This window comes from Eptatretus burgeri, chromosome 10 (genome assembly GCF_056783735.1).
Source record: "Eptatretus burgeri isolate ZD-2024b chromosome 10, Ebu_testis_v1, whole genome shotgun sequence".
In the NCBI taxonomy this organism is placed as follows: domain Eukaryota; kingdom Metazoa; phylum Chordata; class Myxini; order Myxiniformes; family Myxinidae; genus Eptatretus; species Eptatretus burgeri.
In genome coordinates, this window is record NC_140970.1 from 2,942,748 (window position 1) to 2,955,740 (window position 12,993).

Genomic DNA, 12,993 nt, shown 5'->3' on the forward strand with positions numbered 1-12,993 from the left:
ACCTGTGGTTCAGCTAGGCCTGGATCGGATCCACTTGGATGCAATTTTGTTTTCGTCTGTTTTCCAAGCTCCGGTGGAACCATTTGCATTGCAGACCAATTGTGAGCCAGCTGTTCCGGTGAGCAGGCAGACGACGTTTGATCCGTGTGCATGGGCAGGAAAAGGCAATGTGGCACGACATGATTAGGTATTCCAAAGACAACCAAGTCAATGTAGTGTCATGTACGGGCTCGTACGTGAGATCAAAGCTTTTTTGGACTTGCTCCGACGATGACAAACTAGTCTTTGGTCTGAGAGGTTCTTGTGAAGTAGGTCTACAACAGTGACGAAATAACCACACATCAGTTTCAATGACGAATGGTTCCATTTGCTCATCCTGCAGTCCAGACACTTGCAATGCGCGTGGTGCAAGCCCACTCAGCACCGTTCATGGAAATAGGAACGGAGCAGCAGGCAATGATAAAAGGGTTTGAAAAGTAATGGCATCACTCACTTTGTCAAATGCACTCATTTCTCTGATTATGAGTTCACAAAATGTTCACACACACAAAAGTTGTTTTCTTCCCCTGAGTCACAGGATGCAATTTTCCAATCACAACTGCACAAGCATCCTTAATCCACAAAAAAAAAAAAAAAATAAAAAATCACAGCCAGTGTGTGGCAATCCCATTGCATTCTCCAAACACGGTTTGGGCTGGGAGGGTAGCCTAATGTCCTCGAGGGAAGCATACTCGCCTCAGAGCTGTCTAGCCTGGGTTTAGAATCTTGGCTCAGCTGTAAACTGTCACCCTGGAGTTCTGCCCGCACACAAGGTAAGGTAAGACATCAATGTGCATGCCATCCATTGGATGAACATCAAGGTGGAGGACCCATCTGCCCTGATTGACAACTCCGAGGAAAGCAATGGCAAAGAGCCGAGCACAACCAAACTGCTCAACACAACCCTAACCCTATCCCTTCCCCAGGAAGTGCTTTGTCAGCACCAATACTCTGCAAAGGAGTTTGGTACGACGACGATACCGACGACAACCAAAGTGCAATAAGACAAAACATTTCAAGTTTAACAAAGTTCATTTGCCCTTCAATTTCAGGAAACGACCTGGTACGATTGTACATACCACCGTAAACCTCCGATGTGGAAGCAAACAGCAGCCTCGCTCCGACTCTCTTCGCAAGACCTGGACAAACAATTGGAGGCATCAAATCAGTTAAACGAGAGCGATAGGCCGAAACCTTGGATCAAATTGCACCCCCACCCAAGTTTGAGGCACAACTCACCCAGCATGTTTAGGGTGCCAATGGTGTTGGTTTTGAGTGTTTTGATTGGGTTGTACATGTAGTTTGGCGGCGAAGCAGGAGAGGCTAAGTGGTAGATCTGATCCACTAAGGTAAAAAGTAAAACATGCAAAAAAAAAAACAAAAACAAATTTAAAATTCAAACCCCAGAAGGTTGTGAACCTTACAAAAGCCGTATACGAGTAGATACGAGAGTCATTTCAGGTGCAAACACTGAAGAAGATTCCAGGCAAAACGTGTTAAAACCATAGGCACACTCTCCAGCTATCGTTTGGTCACACCTTCAATGAAAAGCGGTTCGACCACGTCATGGTTGATCAGCTCAAAGTTTCCGTGGCCGAGCCAGTGGTCCACATTGCGTCGTCGTCCCGTGAAGAAGTTGTCCACCACAGTCACCTCGTACCCATCCATCATGAGCTTGTCTGCTAGGTGAGAACCTACAAATCCAGCACCACCTGTTATCTAGAAATGGACAAGGACACCAGGTGGGAACAAGCAGAGAAAAAAGTAGCGATCGAGGGCGTCGCCAACAAGATCGATGAAGAAGCCGAGAAAGCTGGACGTTATTCCCTGCTCTCGCACCTTGTCCAATATGACGTCGCGACAGCTCTGAGCAGTAGCATGTGCTTTAGCATACATCATACATGCTCCAAGGTTAGCGTTCCAACACAAGCAACTACAGACCAAGGGATGTACACATTTCCATGCTTAAGAAGTCAAAACAAAAAAAAAGGTTTCTCTCCCTCCCAATGATGATCGAACTTTCCTGACGAGTAAAACTTAGGCATAGATGTTCATCTCACACAATGAGGTTTCCAGCCAATCACATTCTTCCCTGCGATGGGAGAGAATTGCTTTGCGTGTCCTACGCTTGTGAACCTTCGAACATCGTACCGGTTCGACGTCTCGTTACTTGCTGCCCCATGTCTTGCAATTTTCTCCTAACGGTGGCACCACCAAACGTGCCACATCTCACACACCGCCCCTTATTCAATTGTCGGATTCAAATGAATCCACACCCATGTCTTAAAATAAAATTCCACTTATACAGCTCGGTCACTTTCTCCTTTTAGATCGCAATTCAGAGCTGACAATGCATTCGCACGTACAGTGTGCGACGTTGGATCAGGCCATGGGTGGTTAAGAGAAAAGGAGCAAGGGTCATCTCCTTGGAACGAAAACCCCAAAAAAGCAGTACCTCAGTCAACTCAGGCAAACGATTTGTTGGTGGAATCGCAATGACACAATTTATTTAATACAGAAGACCAGGTCTATAAGGGAGAACTTAAACAAGGGCAGCAGGTTCACAGACACACGATCAAAGGGGATCAGGGAGCCAAAGACATTGCACGTGAATGGATGAGTTGGGTTGCCAGTCTTCCCATCTGAACCTTTGGCTCATGCAGGGAACCCAGGTTCAAATTCCAGGCACATCATGTTAATCCATCGCTAACTAATTTAATTTAGAGCTCCTCGACAAGTAACCTAAAGCACGAGGAGGCCATTAGGCCTATCAAAGCTTGCACAATGTTTTTTGGACTCTTTGGTTCGACTCAGCCGGGGTTTTAACCACCGACCTCCCAGACTCATCGTGGACACTCTAACCATTACACCACCAAGTCTGGTTCAAAGTCCAATCTACTATTAATTCATGTAAGAATACACAGATATCTCCTAATGTTATTTTTCCTGCACATGATACATGGAGAAGCTCCTCCATGAGCCTGAGATTACTGGAAACAAATTTTTTTTTTGAACCCCCCACCTTTAAATGGCCTTCAGGCCTTGTGATTGGCTAACTCCCCATAATTTTTTATTTCTTATTTTTAAAGGATGAGTGATGGGATGGAATGAGATTTTGATAGGACCAGATGACACCACCACCACCACTACTACTACTACTACTACTACTACTACTACCCCATGACAAACAGAATAAACGAGGCAACAATAATCCCACAAGTTGGTATTGAAGCTCCACACCACCAGAATGTCAGGGCGAACAATTTGAGCAAAAAGTCTACACTAGACCAGCAGGATAGAATAAAAGGAGTCACAAGCAAATTTAAAGCAGAAGCAGAATTGTAAGACTGTTAAGTATGTCAAGGAAGTTTGGTGACGAAGCAGTGAGAGGGGAGATGAAACTACTGCCGATGTTAACGATAACCTGGCATGCGTGCTCACAGCCATCTCTCATCTGAAAAGCAACTTTCACCATTCCCTCGACAACAAGACCTCTCAATCCTTCACAATCTTCACATTTTGTGCACGCACACACAATCATTCAGCAAGTCAAAATGGATCCCATTCCTCTCATTTCAGGCTTCCCTTATTCTCTACAAACTTCAAAAACAATGCCTTTGCCCTGCATCACTACTCAAATCGCCAAACAATGAAAGACTCAAATACTGTTGTCAATCAACGACAAATAAATAGCCGTGGGAATATAAACGAACAATTGAACAGTAAACAAGCTATTGTAACAAATCAGGAAGCTGCAACTATGATGATAATAATAATAATCTACTGTATGTACAGTATTGTAGAATGGAGCAAGCATATGTACGTATGTACATCATCTACTCCTCTGAGAGGATTTTCACCAAGGAAGCTGAAACTGTCAGGGATTAATGGAGGCACCCTGAAGTTGTGCGTGTGCAAGTTTCATTTGATTCCATCAAGTTTTGAAAATAATTATTTGAGCCCACCTTGACATTTTCTTCCTTTAGGGGGAGGGTGGGTGCAATTGGAATTATCCGAGCTATACACAACCACAATGTATTATATGTGCACATAAGCAGTACGCATGTTTTCGCTTTATATACATAACTGGATTAATTTAATTTTCGGGAGCGATCGAGGCAGTGGTCTGTTGCTTATACACTGCCCAAATAAAGGGATGCGTCAGAAGAACATGCTGCATGCTCTTGGAACAAAATCCCCCATAAGGTGGGTACTCTGCTATGGGATAAATAATAACATGACAACCCCCTCTTGCAGCTCCCATAGGAGGCGGGTGCTTCTAATAATAATAATAATAATAATAATAATGTGATCTTCATAGTTCGAACCCCCAACTCTGCAATGCTGGATACCATTGTCAAACACTTATTTTAAAGACCCTTTTTGGTGAAAACAAATAAACTAACATGTGCAGATACATACATACCGTACTTAGACTGGTGTGAGATAACATTTGTTGCAGCCCAAATAACCCAAACGACCCATACCACTTGGTCCGAGTCCAAGACCAGCCAACGCGCGCGTCCGTGCAATGCAAAAATTTCATAATAAGCAATATGGGATATTTTAATCTGCAACCGAGATGGTCAATTTTAACACAAATTCACCAAAAATATCCTCTGGCGTGATGTCTATGTTTCAAGGTCGACATGTCCAGCATGTTTTGTCAATGTTCATTCAATAGATTTACTTGTAGACTTTTAAAGTCACATATTTCCAAAATTTGACCTGCCACTTTGACTGTGACCATATTCTAACATCAACTAGAATTTAATCCTTCATGGTGAACTCGCAACCAGTTATTGCAAAACCAGTGGGACATTTGTCGTAAAGCTTGAAATGCCCATTTTGCCTAAATTTACACTTCCTATTTGCTTTGTTCATTTCCCTTGCTTATCATGTCCGACTGAGGTACCACTGTCAGTACATTACCTCCTCAATGAGCCTCAATCTTTGTATGTGTGTGTGACATTATATATTCACAGTAAACTAACTTTTGAAACACACACAAGGGTCGGTACAAAAGTAATGCCACTTATTTTATTTCTTACAAAATACAATTACAATTACAATGAAAATTACAGCAAATATGCATACATATGCGGTAAATATGAAGTTGTTTTTTCCCCACATAGTCCTCCATCAACTGCAATGCACTTTACCGAGTAAATCAATCAGACTTGTTTTCCGGTGTCAATGCGGTTATAGGTCGACCACTTTGAGGCTTGTCCATATCGGTTTACCAGCTCTTGAAACACTTTGGTCAATGGCGAACGGTGCTCACATCCAATGGTGGAGTCGTCGCACACATTCTTTAAATGCCTATGAATATCCACTGGAGGAACCTCTTCCACACTAATAAATTCAATAATCATTCTCTGCTTCATATGCACATCTTGAGGGGCCAGCCATTTTGAAAGCTTGTCATGTGACCAATCACAGGGCCACTAACTGAAAATGGGCAGAAAGAACAAACCTTTCATTGTGATCTCACATAGCTTTCCGACGATGCTTTGGTTATGAACTGAAAAATAAGAGGCATTACTTTTGTATTGACCCTCATGTGCACTTTAAAATTTTGTACAGCAATGACAAACATCTGAAATTTATAAATCTTGCAGGCATATACATGGATTCAAATTCCTGGCCCAACTACAAATGGTCCGATTGGTGCTTCGCAGGCAGGGCGTTGCAACACAAAGTGCACTGCCCCTCCAGACACCAATCTGCCAGCACTGGTTGTTGGTACATAATAAATCTCCCTTGGTGTCTTTCGAGGAAGAAGAGATAAGTTTTCTCCGACACCCTTAACAGATTACAAATTTCTTCCCCAATTACATCTGCAAAGGCAGAAGGCAAACCACCCAGTATAATCCTCATCATGATAATGCATTTGGCAGCTTCAGGCAAAGCACCCGAGACAGACATGCATACAAAGCAAATGTAACACAAATACAAAATCAAGAAAATGTGTGGACTATGGACAACTACAATAAACTGGCCCCACAAGCTCCTCCTCCCTCTTGCCATCATGTCTCCACCCACATCCAACACCCTCCCTTTTTCATCTCTCTTATTAATCACCTGAATGGCAAATCACTCCCCCTTGCATCATTTAACTGAAAGTACCATCATCACAAAAAATAACGTGGCCCAGAAAGCAACAGAAATCACACTGTCTCCATTTATTTTTCTCCCCCCTCCATCCTCCCCACATACACCACACCATGTTACCTATGACTGTAAATCAGCCTATGAGAGTCCACTACAGGACAAAGAACTCCCTCAACTCACACCGAGAGGCATTCGGCATACCTTTCCACTCTTGCCAAGTGCGGGTTGGTAAGAATGAGAGGCGCCGGCAATTGAATGCACTCCAGTCAGTGGACTTCAACTATTCCGTAATATCAAAACAAGTCATTAACCACTCAACCACATCGTACGCCATGTATCAAACCTTTAGAACACTGGACTGTACCTATAAAATGAATTATGTACAAAATGTTTATTAAACTAAAGGAGATTGAAGTGCGAGCTCACAGCCTGACCGGTCTTTTACGAAAAGTGTCACAGATACCCCACACAGATGTCAAGTGACGATTTTGTTTGTAGCGTCTTGGTTAGGGAAAGTATCACAAAAAGAAAAAAAACAACAAAAAAGCTGGGGGTCGGTCAGGAACGAACATCAACCATTCCCATCCTTAAAAATGAACGATTAAAATAACTTTGTTGTTTTAAGGGGGAAAAATGGGGAAAAAAAAAACAAAACGACATGGACGACGCTAACTGAATCACTGTTGCAAAATTAATCAATCCAAGTTCAATTCATGATAGGCCATGGAATTGGCTCTAAAAATGCATTTGGACTCCGTACCAGGATACGCTTACGGTCCTTCTCTGAAAGAAACTTCACAGGAGGATATTTTGGGCCAGTACTATGAAACAAAAGAGCACACAACGGGTTGGTGGCAGCAGGAAAAATGAAGAGACAAAGAGGGTTGAGAAATTAGAATGCAATATCGAACAAACATGCTTAAATAACATAGAAATTGATGTGAGGAAGATTGGCTGGTGGTTAAAAAATTTTTAATACCAAAGATAAAAATTTATCAATCTGGAAAGCCATTGATGTTGCACAACCTTCTTGCAGTTGTTGTAGAACCTTACCCAAGTTCCAGTTCATGGATTTTATCCCAAAGTGGAGCAATAACCTGTAAAATATACACACACACACACACAACCCACGGAGACTGTGACGAGGTCTTAATGTATCGATGAACTGTTTTGGGATGCTTGGAGGAATGTAGGTCTTTTATTGCCCCATTTAAAGGGATTTTAAGAAAACATATCATGGAGGGCTGGCAGGATAGCCGAGAGATATGCGCACTCACCTCTGAGCTGTCTACCCTGGGTTCGAATCAAACACTGCTATAAACTGCGATCCCGGCGGTTCGCATGCAGGGCAAGTCATCAATGTTAAGCCAAAAGACCTGTCTGCCAGCACTGGTGGTTGATGAATGGTATTAAAATAAATACCCATCCGATCAGTCTTTTACAGGCAGGATATTGTGTCACAGCGCACCATCCCTCAGATGGACATCCAGCTGGAGAACCCTCTGCCAGCATTGGTCATTCGTAGTCCATAAATATCCCATGGTATATTTCATGCAAAGGCGAGTCATCATCACCGGCACATTGAAATATTTGGTCGAAGAGGTCGGAGTAAAGTGTCGCAAGCCATTGCTGTGTCATGGCCTCGGTGGTTCAACTTACCATCTCGCTGCAATCTCCTTGCAAGAGTGGCCGAGAAGTTAGAATCTTGCAGCTACGATCAGAAAGTGTACACCCTTTCACATGCAAATGACACTGAAGCCACACGAACTGACTTGGTTGTATACTCTACGTTGTAGCATGGACTGTATGGTACAATTAATCTGGGACTTCACATATATTTACTATTATCTACACTGATGACAATTCCACACCTATATATTGTTTCAAGTGTATTTATCAACATGAATTATTGTTCGGATGACATTTCTTTTCATCCGGTTTGTTCATACATATTCCTCTGCATTTGGGCAATTCTCACCAGATCTTCAACATGGTTGAGGCCCACAATCTCAAACAAGAGGTTAGGATCACCTCGCTGGACATATCTATGGCATTAAACACAGACTAGCATCTTGCTTTGCTTGCCAAGCTCTCTGCCTGAGGCATACAAGGTGGCATTCATTTCTGGATTTGTGACTTTCTTCACTCAAGCAGTCAACGTGTTGCCATCAATGGATGTCCTTTCCCATTGGAGGCTGGAGTTCAGTCTTTCAGCTGAGTCTTGTTCCTTATCAATATAAATGACCTCGCTGATGCTCTGGAAAATGCCCTTTCTTTTTGTAGACTCCTACACATTTTTTTTTGCACAGTACCCGTCCCTCTGCTGGGAAGACAACAGCCGTGTCTCTGTCTCTTTTTTTCTGCGTCTCTCCTCACTAAGATTAAACTTTGGTCTGATAAATAGAATATGTCCTTCAATCCTGGCAAATCCCACAATCTCACCCTATTGCTCTGGAAGGATCAAACAAACGAACCCACCTATTTAATTTCTTGGTCATCCAATGGAAGAGGTTTGGTCTTTCAGTCTGTGTGTAGCCAGCTAAGGCCAGCAGAAGCCTGGGCATCCTGCATTGATCCCAATCTTTCCTTGGGAAATCAGAGCTGCTCAGTCAATAAGGCCTTTGTCCGCAGCTCAGTGGAATACTGTTCTCCACAATCGACTGGTACCCCAGCATCACTTCTCTCTCTCCTGGATTCTATGAAATCTAAAGCTCTCAAAATGATTGGAATCTCCTATGAGGCCGAAACACAAGGTCTGTTGCTCTCACATTGCAGGTAAATTGATGGTCTCTATTTTCTACTGTCTATTCTCCAAAATTGGTCCCTCTGCTCTCTGTCCTCCATACACTAGCACTTCCCCCTCCCCTGATAAATCAAAATCCAGGCTGACTGCACATCTCAACTATAATATGCTCCACTTTCTAGAGGCTTTTCTGTCTCATTCTTCCCATCAAGACTTCAAGCAAACAGTGCAGAACCTTCTCTTTATCATCCCCAATTCTGACCCATGATCTTTATTACCCCCATTAACTTTTTCTAACGCAATAATTTCACTTGCTCGTTTCAGCATTGCCCCAATTTCAGTTTGTTGCTCTTTTACGCTCGGTCTCCTCACTCTTCCACGAGTCTCAATTTCAATCTTGCATATTAAAAAAAATTAAAAAGCGTTTTCTTTTTCTGTTTTTCTTTGCTTGATCTACAAAATCTAAAAAACAAAATAATGTGACCCGAGGGTGAAAAGGTAATGGACCGACAATGGGGCAGTGCTGCTGATGTCACATGTCAATGACACCAGAGTGCTCTTGAAAGAGAACCATAACTAAATAATACCTGAAAATTGAAGTCCTCCCCTATACACCCATAATTATAGATCGTTCAGATGCTTTAAAAAAAAAATAGAAATATATAAAAAATTAATGACTATATAAAATAATATTCCCTTACCGACATACCTGCAAACATCCCAAAACATTTTATAAACCATATAAAGCGTGACAAAGTGAAATCATAACATTGTTGTTACCTCTTCGACACTCCGTTTAATCTTCTTGGATTGCTCTTCATCATTTACCATCCTGCAAAAAAAAACATTCATTCCCTGTAAAATTCCAGGCAATAACTACACAAAGAACCAATGAGTGATAGCCAACAAAATAGAAATATTGGGTTCCTTCCATCAATATCCAAACTGTCTGCATTGGTTCTACCCTTTCATGTGTTCCCCACAATGTAACAAGCATCAGCACATTCTTCTACCCCTATTAACCCTCCCCAAAGCCCACCTCTTTCCAAATCTCCAGTCTTTCCTTCCTAATAGTTTGCTTCTGTATACATCTTGTCCACCGCATGCATCCGCCCCCACCCCCTCATGCCTTATTTGGCCAAGTCTCCCTCTATTTTGTCCTTCATCCCTGCTGTTGGTGTGCCACCTCTTCCCCACCACACCTCTTTCTACTGTTACATCCTGGTCCATTCTATATTCTAGTTCCTCCAAGAGCCTCGACTTTGAATCCAAAAAAAAATCTCACATGGACACGAGAATCCATGTAAAGGCCACCATAAAACTGAAACCGCGGGTTGAGCGATTCAGCAAACCCTTTGAACAAGTGTCCATGATTTTAACAAATACTGGATGTCGTCTTATCAATGACCTCTTGGAATACTTACATCTACACTCCGTTTTACAACTTTTACTGCCCAGTTTTAAACAGCGGCAAAACACAGAGACCATTCATGTGAAGGTCACTCATGACATCCTATATAAAGCTGACCAAGGATCAATTACAATTATAATGCTCCAGGACCGAGCAGCCGATGTTCACACAATGCACATAACATATCACTTGCACATGTTGGATGTGAGGGATTTCTGAGTCGCTGCCGGGAGATCGATCCGTTATGTCCATGCAACAGGCCTGTTCGAACAGAACTGACCAGTGCTAATTAACAACAACCTGGTCATCTTCAATCTGTCACACCCCCAAGTATGACTTGTGTAATTTCAACAACAGTTTCCATTGCTAAGCATATGATACCAAGATCATCCTGACTATTGAATCTGATTATTTGCTCTCTTCCACAACTCTGACTTTCCTGCTTCCTCAAACTTCCAACATGGGATATGAAGGAATTTTCTCAACTCAATGCTGTTAAGACCAAGATTCTGTTCATTGGCCCCTTATCTGTTCTCAAAAGGGGAAGGAAAATATAAAATAAAAATTAAAAAAACCAGCCTCAGATGGTGAAACTTGGCGATCACCACACCATTCCTTTGTCTGCAGTCCTTAATCTTAGTGTCACAATAGAACCACATCTTTCTTCTTTTTATTCTTTAATGGTCGCAATTATTCCCACGTTCTTGTGAGGTTGGCCAGGAAAAGCTTGGCACAACTGGCCTGACCGTCGACTAAGTTTATACAGGAGTTGGGAATTTGGCCCAAGTGCTGCCTACTCTTCACGAAGAACACCGCAGGATCTTTAACATCCACCAACTAATGCCAGCAGATGGGATGCCCAGTTTAACGTCCATCTGATGGATGGCACACACATTGATGAATCATCCTGCCTGTGAAACACTGGGATGACAGTTTATATCTGGGCCGAGATTCAAACCCATGCTCGACAGCTTGGAGGCATATCTTTCTTACATCACACAGATTGAGAAAAATATATTTCCTTTCATATTGTTACGACTGTGGAAATTCGCAAACCACCATTCAGGGCCCGTAGGTGAGATATCTCTAAGTACATGTGTAGTTAGCCTAAACCCGTTGTATAGAGGGAATTTATGTGATTCATCCGGGCTGCGACAATTTGAGATAGCCGTTTTTCTGTTCTATCTTTATTTATCTGTTTTTATCCGTTTATCTGTTCTATCTTTATATCTATCTATATCTGTTTTATCTTTTCTGTTCTGTTTGAACCAACCACGTCTCAACCGCCATCACACAACAACCACCTTAACCACCACGCCAGCCATCGTCACCAACTACAACCACACTCCAACCCTCACACAACAACAACAACGCCAACAGCCACGACCTTTACCTTCACAACTCGATCCCGCAAACATCGCATCACCGCCATTCCCAACGGCACCATAACCATCAACCACCACCGAAAACCCTCCACCACCTTCACCTCTCTCCTACGGCCATTCCCACACCACCTGTGAACACTGAGCGTCAGGCTGTCTCGGGCCCGTTCGGCGATTGGTGCCGAACGCACCGAGCCGCGAGCGCAAATAGCGGCCTTTCCGAGGGAGAATTTGGATCAAGAACGCTACACGCCCACTTTTCCTCCGTCCAATAAGCAAGTGCGGGGCGGGTTGGCTCCGCCTCCAGGCGCGTCTGTGTGAAATCGATATATGCAAATTCTAGGATCGGGGAGATTCACGCCCCCTTTCCTCTGACCAATGGGCGAGCGTGGCTCCGCCCCCGGGGTCATTCTGATCCGGATAATTGCATATTAGCTGTTCCTGCCGGCCTATAAGAAGGCGAGCGCAAGGCGAATGAGGTCAGTCGAGTCGGGTGGCGACGTCATCGGTGTGTCATCGAGTTGGGTTCTGGAGTCGGCTGAGAAGAGTTGCGGGAAGAGGCAAAGGAGCTCGGGTCCGAGGCGAGGACGGCGGTCGGCGACGAGGTCACGGTGTGGGATCGCTCGTCGCGGGACCCAAGCCAGCCAGCTATTCTCCTCCCCCAGGGCATCAACAATTCCCCCTTTCCCCCGCGCTGAGATAGTGCAAAAAGGGGGCCCCGTTCCCACCCCACTCCAAACGTCGTGCCAACTAAACCTGCCAAGGAGCAGAGTCGGGGCACAACCACGCGGCCACATCTGTGGCTCGTCCGCCAACGAGTCACGAGGACGCGGGTAGGACACCCCCGGTCTCACGGACCTGGCCGCTCCTCCAGGTCACGCGCACAATTGGCCTACAGGCCCGTCTGCCCCCTTGTCTACGAGGGTGGCTTCTTTCCTTTGCTTTTGAGTAGATGTGTGTTGGCGCCGTCTGTAAAGTAGAACTGTATAAGTGTTGCCGTGTGTGCGCGTAGTCGGTAGTAACTCTGCGTCGTCGTTGCTTTTGTTTTGGTTGCTAAATGTGCATTTTGACTGTATGGCTGTATATGTGTGCTTTCCGTGTGCCAGGAAATAAATGTGCTTTGTGTGAAGTGTTTTCCCGTTTCACTTCGTCTCCTTCCTTTTAATTGACCCTCCATCCTGCTTCACTTAAAGGGTTCGTAGTGGGTGCAAAACGCCCGGTAAATAATCTGAACCGTCGAGGTCGACGATAATACCACTCGGTTATCCCGATAGTATGGAACGGGCCGCCCAAGCGGCTCGTGT

The 12,993-nt window shown here is 43.9% G+C and overlaps 1 protein-coding gene across 4 annotated transcripts in view; it reads right to left on the bottom strand.

Annotated features, from left to right (window-relative positions):
* The window catches only part of UXS1 (UDP-glucuronate decarboxylase 1), a 32,196-nt gene that overhangs the window by 11,648 nt on the left and 7,555 nt on the right, over positions 1–12,993 (bottom strand). Inside the window, exons 1-7 of one of the 4 annotated variants that reach the window (XM_085896846.1) lie at positions 11,101–11,160; positions 9,677–9,728; positions 7,207–7,250; positions 6,914–6,974; positions 1,578–1,758; positions 1,279–1,383; positions 1,119–1,178 (exon numbers count right to left, since the gene is read on the bottom strand). In XM_085896846.1, coding sequence (XP_085752972.1) covers positions 1,119–1,178; positions 1,279–1,383; positions 1,578–1,758; positions 6,914–6,974; positions 7,207–7,250; positions 9,677–9,727 — 502 coding nt within the window. In that variant the 5' untranslated portion in view covers position 9,728; positions 11,101–11,160. Of the gene's footprint in view, positions 1–1,118; positions 1,179–1,278; positions 1,384–1,577; positions 1,759–6,913; positions 6,975–7,206; positions 7,290–9,676; positions 9,729–11,100; positions 11,161–12,993 lie in introns of those variants that run through there. The other 3 variants (XM_085896843.1, XM_085896844.1, XM_085896845.1) reach the window with 3 other exon arrangements.